Below are 12834 nucleotides of genomic sequence, written 5' to 3'. Positions count from 1 at the left end.
GTTTAGTCGATTAGATGGTGTTGGGTGATAGGTTGGACTCAATGATCTTGAAGGTATTTTCCAACCTGGTTTATTCTATTCTATTCTATTCTATTCTATTCTAATTAGCTGGATAGCTGCTGTCATCGAAGCCTGGGGCTCTGAGCAAGGCATTCTTCTAAAGGAGATGTCAGCTCTGAGCCTCGTAGTTTTCCTGGCCTGGAAGACGAAGTCCTAGAATCATAGAACCAATAAGGTTGGAAAAGACCTCAGAGATCATAAAGTCCAACCTGTCACCCAACACCTCATGACTACTAAACCATGGCTTCAAGTGCCACATTCGATCCTTTTTTGAACACCTCCAGGGACAGTGACTCCACCACCTCCCTGGGCAGCACATCCCAATGGCCAATTACTCTTTCTGGGAAGAATTTTCTCCTCACCTCCAGCCTAAACTTCCCCTGGCACAGCTTGAGACAGTGTCCTCTTGTTCTGTTGACAGTTCTTTGGACATGTTACCAGGGTTCTTGCTCATCTTGTGGGGTAAATGGGTACTTTGTCTGTATATGATCAATTTATTTATGTAGTGAAAGTGCTAGATCAAGTTATAACAGGATCAAGTTATAAAAGGAGGTTGCAGTCAGCGTTATTGGCATTAATTTAACTGGAGAATGTGCCCTTAAATGTCAGGAGACTGCAAGAAGCACTAGTTATTTGAGAAGACAGCAACTTTGATGTTGATTTTATCAACAAAAATGTAGGAGATTAAAAGCATCTTTCCAATTTTTGCCAACTTCTTTTCATTTTCATATAGAAAACATGAGTAAGGCTTTAGCAGGTGTTTTAGGAAGGTTAGTGAAACCATAGTGATTATGGTGAGAGTGTACTTCAGCTAATTGGCTTGTATACATGACTCACCATTGAAGCTAAACTCAGCAAATGATAAACTGAGCAGCTAATTTGCTGTGAAGATACTACAGCTCCAGATGCACTGTCCTCTCATACTAGCAGATAAAACAAGATGAGACAGTCTGTGTTACAAAAACAGCATGGGCTGCAATTATATTTCTGCTGTATTGAAATGTAAGAGTGGCCATTCTTGATCAAACTAAGGGCTTGTCTGGACTCAGCAGTGCATCTGGCGAATGCACGGGGAAAAGCATGCAGAAAAATGGCAGCAGGGATGGTTCTACCCCTCATATGTCATCCCTGGTTTTGTCAGATGAGTGGTTCAGAGGCTTTTGGAGCCAGAGGTTGCATTAGGTTGTGTTTAATGCCCCCCATGGGCCTGTCATCCATGAATCTATCTAATCTCTTCTTTAAACTATTTATGTGTACACTCCAGAACATCCTGTAGCAACGGATTTTGCACTTTACTTTTGCACTGTATGAAAAAACCCACTTCATTAGCTCATTTTGAATCCACTGCTTGATTGCTTTAATGGATATTCCTTACCTCCCATTGAAGCAACCCAGGCTGCTTTGATTTCCCAGTCTCCTTCATGCTATTCATTTTACGAATCCATCACCTCTTCTTTCATCTTCTTCTCCAGGCTAGGAAGGCTGTTTACTATCTCCATATACAAAGGCATTCCAAAACTTTGATCATTCTTCTTATCGCCTCTATCCTCTTTCCAGCGCTGTTAGATCAGTCCATGTCCTGAATCCACCTCTATGCTCCTTTTGCATCAGATACCTTAAAGGGAAAGTAAGTAACTCAAGAGTTCAGTGATGAAAGTGTTGAGGGTTTGAATCCATGCTTCCCAGCTTGTCAGAGAGCATCCTTCATTCATCTACCCGTTCAGGTCGTGACATTCCCTGGTTTTTCATTTGAGCTGGTATGGAATATTTATCTAGGCTTCAGAGAGCTAAGATGGTGAGCTGGTCTCTGCTGTCCAGGGGCACTTGCATGCTGCTCCAACACCCCATCAATCAGACACTGGATAAAGTGCATTTGCTGTCCTCAGAGCTGTGACAAGGATTCTGGTTTCTCTCTCCAGGCAAGTGTCTGTAAACACACACAAACAAAACAGGCACATGCATCCTGTCACTTAATGGAGGAAAGAAGCAAAGTACAAATACTGCTTGCAGAAGTTCAGTGTCTTCATCGTAATGTACACAATTTTCTCTGTGGATTTGGACATATTGCTGCAGTTTTGAGTGTTTTGTGTTGTTTCATTTTGTGTTTAAAGTAAAAAATAACCCAGCAGCTGTGTGCAGGCAAATCTAGGTGAAAAATGAAAGCATTTGGGTCATAATGGCCCCGATCTGGTAAAGCTTGAAGACATATAGGTCTTTGAATGGCTGCTGACAAACTGAAAACCTGAAGTAGTTACAAGCAATCAGTGAATGGCAAAACATACAGAAAATCAACACCTGTATCATACCCATTATTCCTAATTTAGTTGCTCAGCCTTACATGGAGTAGAATGTGTTCCTGTTTGTTACACTATCAGCACTTCTTTATTGCTTGTCAGATGGTAGGGCAACAGTGATCCCACTGGGATGTTATATAAATATGTAGTTAAAGGGCTATGTTTGATACTAAAAAGTTCATTTTAAAGGAACTTTTAGAAATCCAAATAACTGATTGATAAATCTTTATGTAGTTCTACAGTGTTCAATAGGTTATTATTATACATAGCAACTTAACATCTTCTTCCAGAGATGTGCTCATAAGGATTTGTATTAAAACATATCCACATGTGAAACCTTCTGATAATAAGTATCAACCATTATACCTAGATAATTAGATTGTTAGTGACAGGAAAGAACTCTTTCCATAGAATAGAATAGAATAGAATAGAATAGAATAGAATAGAATAGAATAGAATAGAATAGAATTAACCAGGTTGGAAAAGACCTTTGAGATCATCGAGTCCAACCTATCACCCAACACCATCTAATCAACTAAACCATGGCATTAAGTGCCTCATGCAGTGATGGTGACTCCACCACCTCCCTGGGCAGCACATTCCAATGGCCAATCATTCTGTCTGGGAAGAATTTCTTCCTAGCATCCATCCTAAACCTCCCCTGGCACAGCTTGAGACTGTGTTCTCTTGTTTTGGTGCTGGTTGCGTGGGAGAAGAGACCAACCCCCTCCTGGCTACAACCTCCCTTCAGGTAGCTGTAGACAGCAATAAGGTCTGCCCTAAGCCTCCTCTTCTCCAGGCTAAGCAACCCCAGCTCCCTCAGCCTCTCCTCACAGGGCTGTGCTCCAGACCCCTCCCCAGCTTTGTTGCCCTTCTCTGGACACCTTCCAGCAACTCAACATCTTTCCTAAACTGAGGGGCCCAGAACTGCACACAGGACTCAAGGGGTGGCCTAGCCAGCACTGAATACAGGGACAAAATGACTTCCCTGCTCCTGCTGGCCACACTATTTGAATAACTTAAGGGCCTGAGTCTTAAGTCTCAGGAGTGCTAAATAGGTGTATTTGGCCAGGCCTTGAGACACGTTATCAACAGCTGAAATCAGTCTTTATGAAGGCAAATGTGGAATATCTCCTGAAATCAACCAAAGTAGCTTGCATGCTGCTGAAAATTTTCATAGGTGTTCTAGTCCCTACTTTTTTGTCAGTGCATGGCATGTCATAGTAGTATTTATGTCATTTACACTACTGAAATTTTGATACTTGGGAAACCTAATTTTGAATTTTTCAGAACTTCATATCTCAGCAAAGTTAGAGTTAATCTTAGTGTGAGAGATACATTAACATATGTGGCAGTAACCTGGTTACATTAGGGATGCCTTTGCATACCATGCATTTAAATGACAAAAGAAAACTACTTGGAATGTGCTGCCTGGGGAGGTGGTGGAGTCACCATCATTGGAGGTGTTTAGGAGGAGACTTGATAGGGTACTTGGTTGCATGGTTTAGTTGATTAGGTGGTGTTGGATGATGGGTTGGACCCAATGATCTTGAAGGTCTCTTCCAACCTGGTCTATTCTATTCTATTCTATTCTATTCTATTCTATTCTATTCTATTCTATTCTATTCTATTCTATTCTATTCTATTCTATTCTGCTTCTGAGAGGGAGTTTAGTCTGATACCAAGCATAAGCACTGGTAATTTTCCATTGTTATGGAAAGCATACGCATTACCAGAATGATTTGTGAAATGTTTTACTCTCTTTTCCTGTTCTTATGTGGTAGCAATTGATATGTTTGCTTTACCCCAAATCTGTTTTCATTTTCAGAGGCTAACAGAATTACCAATGACTGTATTGATAATCTTGGGACTATTTTTGTACACTGAATCTCTTTAAGAGTCTGCTCTGCTTAATACTACAAGCATCATACAAAAGTACAGTAAAATTATATTAAGAAAATATAATAAAATACAATGAGTAATACACAGAGACTAAAGTGACACAATAGACATTAGATGTTCAATATCTTTATTGATGATCTGGATGAGGGGATGGAGTCTATCATCAGTAAATTTGCAGATGACACCAAGCTGAGCACAGGTGTTGATCTGTTAGAGGGTAGGAGAGCTCTGCAGAGGGATCTTGACAGCCTGGAGAGATGGGCAGAATCCAACAGGATGGCATTCAACAAGTCCAAGTGTCGGGTGCTGCACTTTGGCCACAACAACCCCATGCAGTGCTACAGGCTGGGGTCAGAGTGGCTGAGAGCAGCCAGGCAGAAAGGGACCTGGGAGTACTGATTGACAGCCATCTGAGCATGAGCCAGCAATGAGTCCAGGTGGCCAAGAAGGCAAATGGCATTCTGGTCTGCATCCTGGCCAGGAGAAGCAGGGAAGTCATTGTGCCCCTGGACTCAGCACTGGTTAGGCCTCACCTTGAGTCCTGTGTCCAGTTCTGGGCCCCTCAATTTCAGAAGGACATTGAGACTCTTGTACGTCTACAGAGAAGGGTGTCACCCAACACCTCATGACTACTAAACCATGGTGCCAAGTGCCATTTTCAGTCCCTTCTTGAACACCTCCGGGGATGGGGACTCCACCACCTCCCTGGGCAGCACATTCCAATGGCAAATCTCTCTTTCTGGGAACAACTTTTTCCTAACATCCAGCCTAAACCTCTCCTGGTGCAGCTTGAGACTGTGTCCTCTTGTTCTGGTGCTGGTTGCCTGGGAGAAGAGACCAACCCCACTGGGGCCACTGTGACCGCAGCCTGTAGCTCTACATGGGGTTGCTGTGGCCAAAGTGCAGCACCTGGCACTTGGATTTGTTGAATGCCATATGAAGAGGGGAAGGGCCCCTCTAATATAACTCTCCTACATAGTAGATTGACTGTTAATAAATCCTTCTTTCCTGTTTTTTTGTATCTCATTACTATTGAAAGTGCTATCTTGCAGCATTTCAATGCATAGAATTATTCAGGGATGTAACATGACCTCTAGTCCTCAGGCTCCTTTACCACCACTCTTCTGTTGCAAGGACACTCAGACAGTGCGTTAGGAGATCTTTACTATTGAAAGTTTGTGGTGGTTTAAAAAACACTGAGTATGCTTCAATTAGCAGAGGTTGTTCAGTGTGGTTGTTTCTTGGACTAGCATATTTCTAACAGAATAATTGCAAGAAGGAAGGTGATGATGCAGCCTCAGCCCTCTGCACAGTGCAGTCCAAAGCATGTTTCTGATGAGCCTATGCATCAAACCTGTAATTGCTTTCCAGATGTCTTCCCATCTTCCTGTAAAGACACACTGCTTTAAATACTACAGAATTCACTGTGTACAGAGGTAATTGCTGCAAGATTATTTTCTTTGATAGTTATATGGCTGCATCTACTTAAATCTCCATTTGACCAGTTTCAGTGTCCGACAAATCCTTGGATTTTCCAATACGTTTTAGATCAAAGGCTCACAGTTAGGTCCTTCTCCACGTAGGTGCTTGCAGGCTGGGGCAAAATCATTTCTTTGCAGCTTCCCAGTGAAACCAAATAAATTGAGCTCCTTAAGCCTTTGATGAAATGCATTTTTATAGTCCTCAGATCACTTGCATAACCTTTTTCTCAACCCCATCCCAATTTTAGTCTTTTGGCTTTAAAGAGCAAGGACTAGAAACAGAACTGTAGTAAGTGTCTAGCTGATGCTGTGAACTGTAATAACCACATCTTCCAGCTCCTGCTTGATTTGTGCTTCCGTATATGGATGTTCAGGGTTGCTTGACCTCTTAACTACATTGTTATTCAGCAGCTTTGCTTTCATGAAGCTGTTACAATACCATTGCACTCCAGGGTATAACCTCCCGTTTTTCTAGTGTGATACATATTCCTTGATCCTAAGTGGTTGATTTAATATTCTGTTGTATTAAAACAAGCTTTGTTCTTCTGAGCCCAGTTAACTAAGGGATACAGAACAGCATGTGTCGCTGGCCAGTTTCCATTACTAACCTCTCATTTGAATTTGGTCTTGTTTTTATTAAGTGTGGCCTCTGTTGTATTCTTTGTCCCAGCAAAAAAATTTGATCAGTCCATGGATCCAGCCCAGAAATAACTTCCTGAGCATAAAAAGGGCATGCACTTTCAGTTGGAGGATCAGCATTTCTAAGAGCAGGGGATGTTTTTATTAGTGTTTATTTTGTTCAGATTGGTAATGTGAAAATCAAAGGCAAGCACAGAGCAGGGATAAAATAGTAAAAGACTAAGACAAATTCCCCGTGGAATTCAGTTGAATGCTTCTCCTGTGAGGTCAAACAGTGGTAGCAGTGGCCAAGAGCAGACTTCCCACTGAAAGCTGATACAAATGGGCTACATTTTGGTGACTTTTTCCCCCCAGAAAAACCCTAATGACAGAATGGGACTGTCATTTTAACACATTACTGTAGGTATGGACCTGTGTGATCTGCTCTAGATGATCCTGCTCTGACAGGGGTGTTGGACTAGATGACGTTTCAAGGTCCCTTTCAACCCCTAACATTCTGTGATTCTGTGACTGGCTGTAGATTTCTAATTATTGCAAGTTAGTGATCCCTTATTCAGCTGCCAGGTTTTCTCTGACATCATCTGTCCAGTTGCTGTTCTCTCTTCCTGGAGTTGTTTGGATTCCCCAGGAGTCTACAGGTCAAATTCACAAACCTGGTATTGTCAACTCTCGATGTGGTGTGAATGGATACATGTATGTGTGCATCCAGTGAATCCAGCCAGCCATACTGAAACAATTAACAAATGTGTAGAAATTGGATTTTATGACAATGCTAAAACAGAAGTAAGTTTGCATCGGTCAATAAGAAAGAAATTCAATTGTCTTGGCAATTTAAAAAAGAATAATAAATGGGTGTTGTGGAGGGTGGTGTTAAAGGCAAGCTAGCAGTAAGTGGTAAGTTGTGTCATTCCCAGATCTGTCTTCTAACCTCTGCTTGACCTAATGTTGCTGAATTCCACTTGTCTGTGCAAGTGCATGTTCTCTAGGTATAAGAATAGTAGCAGCAGTTGTACTACCTAGGAGAATGTACAAGGGCTACCAGCTGTCTAGCCTAGGGGCATGAGATGATCACCAGCTGGGGTTAAGAAAAAGTGTTTCCTTCCTGTGAGGCATTACATAATTGTCTTCACATATTAAGTCTGATGAGGTTTTCTTTTATATAAGCCAGTGCTATAAGAAGAAGCCAGACTAAGAAAATAGTCTGGCATGTGTACTATGGCAATTCCTTTTTCTTCTGGTTTTAATGCTGTTGTTGTGGTCCACAGTAAGATGAGATTCACCCTACAGATTCACCTCCTTAGCTTTGCAATGCGTTACTTTTAACACTGTCCTGCCAGCTTTGTGATGCAAATTTGACTGCAGCTGAGGAGCGCTGTTAATCCTCTCATCTCCTTGTGGGGAGAATCAAAGTTGAGCCAAATGAAATGTTTTGTGCTACAGCCTCTTCCTTTTATTGCTACTCATACGCATACACAGTAAAAATCCTGGCTGCCAGGATCTCACTGGCCTAGTACTGATTCTCCATATTTATGACATGCTAAAAAAAAAAAGGATGTTATTCTTTTTCATCTTGCAGCTTACTCTTCACCAAAGTAAAACTGGAATGGATACATAAAGGACCTGAAGAGGCTCTGGTGACATGCAGACATATGTTACAGATGTGGCAGATGGTGTATAATGTTTTACAACACAGGTAGGCTTTCTCTACTGTCTAACAAGTTCAAATGTCATAGTGGTCATGCAGTTACCGTCATTAATTTTCTAGATACTTAAGCTGCTTTGCTGAAAGGGTCATAAACAGCACTGTTTAAGAAGAAGCGTAAGAGAGATTTCTAACTGTGATTTAAAATAAAGATTTTAATAGTCATTATTTAAAAAAAACCAACCACCAACACATAACAAAACAAATTTCAAGATTCTAGAACTGAAAAAGCAATTTGAACCAAGAGTTCATCATCTGAACATCTCTGTCCATGTTCAGACACCCAGAATGGAGGGTAAATTACTTTTCCTTCCCAGTACTAAGCTTCTATCAGTTACTGCAGTAGCTGGCACTGCCCAGGAATGTATGGGGGTGACACAGTCTTGAACTGAGTAAGCTGAAGCACATGGCCAAGATTCTATCAGAAGCCAGGGTTACATGCCAGTTGCATAGCTTGATGCTAACTGGGCAAACAAAGGAGTAAAGGATGTAGCTTCTTTCTACTTTCCTTTATCCTAGCAAATCTGCATTTGAACATTTAAGCAGCTAGATTCCCTGTTTGTTCCTTCCCTCTCATCTGCTTCCACTCTGTAAGGAAATGTTTTAGAACCAGTATCCCTTTGGATGCTGCCCTAGTCATTATACTAGTGTACAAGTGTCTTGGGAATGTTATCCCAAGGACACACTTGCCTCTCACCTGTAATGTCCGTAGAGGTTGTTTCTAATAGGGAGGACAGTGTGCTTGATGGCAGGAGTCATGACAGCAGACTGACGAAGCTTGCATCGTTCATGCATTTTCATAAGCTTTATAAATACCAGAAGTGTATGTACAGAGTGATGCATGTCTATATACAAGTTGTCCTTGAGAGATTGTTAGCAATTCCTTGTTGGTTTAGCTAATGAGCAACAGACCAAACACAAAAATCTAGATGCTTACACAGCAGCAGAGCAATGGTCTCTTCAAATCATTGATTTCCTTAAGCCTCAGTCTCTCTAGCTAAGGATTCAGTCACGTACCTCTCATATGAATAATCTTTATACTCATAAGTAGTCCTCATAAAACTGGTCAAATCCATGCTGACTGAATGATTGTGGCTAAGATTTGATCTTGCAAGGAGGGGCTGCAAGCCTGAGGCTGAAATACATTGGAAAACAGACAAATAGTTCAGCTATTTGGATTGTATTCGAATCCCAAGCTGTGCTTTGGCTGTTGAAGTCCAAGATGTGATAGCTAGAGAGGCTTCCGATAATCATTAACAGTAGAAAGCCTAAACAAAACAAATTGCTTTGCTTTCACTTTTAGGAACTGTAATGTGTATTTCTCTGCTATTCCCAGTGGGACTTTTTGGCTTTCTCTAAAAATAAGTCATAAGACATTTTCTGTTGGGAAGTACTGCATGAAAGGTAACAAGAATGGGCTTGGTACTTGCAGTTTTGGACTGGATTCAGTAAGCCAGGAAGCCCCTTGTATTAAGCAGATCACAGCAGTATCAGCTAACAAATATGTAAAATATTCTGGGTTGGGCCTGCAAAGGAACTTAAGAGGAATTCTTATCAGTGAGACTCGGACACAGATACTTTTTGGGGCCTGGTAGAAAAGAGAAGCCTTTATTTCCATAATGCTGAGAACTGTTACACCCAGTATTCTTTATTAGTTCAAACAGCTGCTAATTGCATACACAATTAAATTGCACTTTAGTTGTGTTTGGTTGCATTTGTCTGACTTAAGTTTCTCAGCTTTGCAATCTTACTATGATTCTGCTAGACTAAAGAGTCTTTCAGGACCCAGTATTTTCTCCCTGGGCAGCTGTTCATATGCCATGCTCAAAGTTCTCTCTTGTTTTCTCTCTTACAAACTACTGCCTTTGCAGTCTTTCACAATCAAATGTTTCCTTCAAATGTTTCTTTCACCATTTAACCACTGTTTCAACTACCCTCTGAAATTCTGGGCAGTGGAATAGAAAGAATGGAATGGAATGGAATGGAATGGAATGGAATGGAATGCAATGCAATGGAATGGAATGGAATGGAATGGAATAGAATTAACCAGGTTGTAAAAGACCTCTGAGATCATCAAGTCCAACCTATCACCCAATACCATCTAATCAAATAAACCATGGCACCAAGCACCCCATCCAGCCTCTTCCTAAACAACTTCAGTGATGCTGACTCCACCACCTCCCTGGGCAGCACATTCCAATGGCCAATCACTCTTTCTGTGAAGAACTTTCTCCTCACCTCAAGCCTAAACCTGCCCTGGTGCAGCTTGAGACTGTGTCCTCTTGTTCTGGTGCTGGTTGCCTGGGAGATGAGACCAACCCCCACCTGGCTACAGCCTCCCTTCAGGTAGTTGCAGACAGCAATGAGGTCTGCCCTAAGCCTCCTCTTCTCCAGGCTAAGCAACCCCAGCTCCCTCAGCCTCTCCTCACAGGGTTGTGCTCCAAACCCCTCCCCAGCTTTGTTGCCCTTCTCTGGACACCTTCCAGCAAGTCAACATCTTTCCTAAACTGAGGGGCCCAGAACTGGACACAGGACTCAAGGTGTGGCCTAACCAGTGCTGAGTGCAGGGGCAGAATGAGTTGCACTGTTAGCCTTTCCAATGCTGTATGCTAAAGGCAAATAATCTGGCTACTGCCTCTTCTGTGGTGCATGGAAAATCTTTCTTGGCTGAAGGCCTTGTGCTGTGGCTTTGAAGGAGTAGTTAATTTTCAGCTCTTCTCTGGGATATTTAAGAAAACCATTGGGAGTGGCTGTTTTGCAGAATGCAGTCCACATGGTTGTCAGGCTGAGATTTTGCTCTGTCTTCCCAATTTAAAGGCCATGCTGTTGACATTTTGTTTACTGAGGCCATCTCATTGAGCCTCCTCTGAACACTACTATGCTGTGGTCAGTTTTCACTGCGACCAAACACAGTTCTCCTCACCTGTCCTTTGCATAGGAGTATACTGTACAAGCCATGAGCCTGAACAGTGACACTGTGTTGATGGCTGCTGCATCAAAGCAGTGCTCACCTCAGCTGCTGTGTTCCTGCATAGGCAATTCACACATAAGACAGAAACACCTTCTATTCCACCAGCAGCCCCCAGCCAGGGCACTTGCGTTAATCCTGGCTAAGCAAAGCTGAGGCACAGGAAAGATAATTTAATTTTACCTTGTATAAGTTGCCACATGATAGTCTCAAATGAAGTATCAGTGTGGAAACTCAGTATGGAAGACAGGCAGGCCCAGTCAAGGCTGGAGATTTGTGCAAACAGTCAAATGTCCAAGCATTCAGGGTCTGTTAATAGAAACAGTAAAGTTTGATCCCAAAGATCAAGTGAAAAGGTTAATTAGCTATTGTAATCATGGTTGTCACTGTAATAAACAACAGTAAGTGGCTTTCAGTGTTAGATTGTTTGCTGGGAAGGACAAGATTTGATTTATCCTTTGGTATTGGTTTTCTGTGATATCAGAACAATAGAGTTTAAAACCAAGTGGCAGTCCCAGGATAATTCTTCTACTAAATTAAAGTCAATTCAAGGGAATCCTGTGTAATCCCTGGTAAAGGACTGATCAGAACTGGAAGATGGGATGTCCACAGTGATCATGACTCTGTGACAGTTTGTTTCCTGGGAGGAATATTGTCCAAAGGCTGAGCTGCAGGCATGGAAGTGTGCCGGGCAAAGTAGCCAGGGCACTCACTTTTCCTTTTGGTATTTTGTCCCTTATTGGATGATTAGAGAAGATATCATCACTGTCTGATCCTGGGGGGATGGCAGACTATGTGGTGACAGACGAGCTCAGGAGTTCTATGTTAAGTGATTTTTTTCATTAGGCACATGATTATTTTATTACTGGTTTTTTTTTAATTTTCCCCTTCACAGAACCACAGAATCAACAAGATTGGAAAAGACCTCAGAGGTCCAACCTGTCACCGACACCTCATGACTAACTAAACCATGGCTTCAAGTGCCACATGCAATCCTTTCTTGAACACCTGCAGGGACAGGGAATCCCTGGGCAGCACATTCCAATGGCCAGTTACTCTTTCTGGGAAGAACTTTCTTCTCACCTCCAGCCTAAACTTCCCCTGGCACAGCTTGAGATTGTGTCCTCTTGTTCTGGTGCTGGCTGCCTGGGAGAAGAGACCAACCCCCACCTGGATACAACCTCCCTTCGGGTAGTTGTAGACAGCAATGAGGTCTCCCCTGAGCCTCCTCTTCTCCAGGCTAAGCAACCCCAGCTCCCTCAGCCTCTCCTCATAGGGCTGTGCTTGAGGGCCCCCCCCAGCCTCGTTGCCCTTCTCTGGAAACATTCAAGAGTCTCAGTGTCCTTCTTAAACTGAGGGCTCCAGAACTGGACACCGGACTCAAGGTGTGGCTAATCAGTGCTGAGTACAGGGCACAATGACTTCCCGGCTCCTGCTGGCCACACTGTTCCTGATGCAGGCCAGGATGCCATTGGCCTTCTTGGCCACCTGGGCACACTGCTGGCTCATGTTCAGCCAGCTGTCAGCCAGCACCCCCAGGCCCCTTTCTGTCTGGCTGCTCTCCAGCCACTCTGACCGCAGCCTGTAGCACTGCATGGGGTTGTAACCAAAGTGCAGCACCCGGCAAGACCTCTCATGTGAGGACAGAAGTCTAGTAGAAGAGCAGACCAGATAGTCTTCTTTCATAAAGTAGTGCTATATGGTAGCTTTTATCTTCTTCTGTTTGAACAGAATGGGGGTGGAAAAGGAGAAACTAATCCCTTCAAAATGAAGAAATTATCACCTGGG

At 42.7% G+C, this 12834-nt stretch overlaps 1 protein-coding gene across 2 annotated transcripts in view; it reads left to right on the top strand.

Moving 5' to 3' along the window:
- Positions 1-12834, top strand: part of TTC7A (tetratricopeptide repeat domain 7A) — a 235259-nt gene that overhangs the window by 151255 nt on the left and 71170 nt on the right. For both annotated transcript variants that reach the window (XM_054162437.1, XM_054162436.1), the window contains one exon: positions 7953-8069. In XM_054162437.1, the coding sequence (XP_054018412.1) occupies positions 7953-8069 (117 nt within the window). The remainder of the gene's footprint in view (positions 1-7952; positions 8070-12834) is intronic.

Source organism: Dryobates pubescens, chromosome 6 (genome assembly GCF_014839835.1).
Source record: "Dryobates pubescens isolate bDryPub1 chromosome 6, bDryPub1.pri, whole genome shotgun sequence".
Taxonomy (NCBI): Eukaryota; Metazoa; Chordata; class Aves; order Piciformes; family Picidae; genus Dryobates; species Dryobates pubescens.
This window is presented reverse-complemented; position numbering and strand designations above follow the sequence as displayed.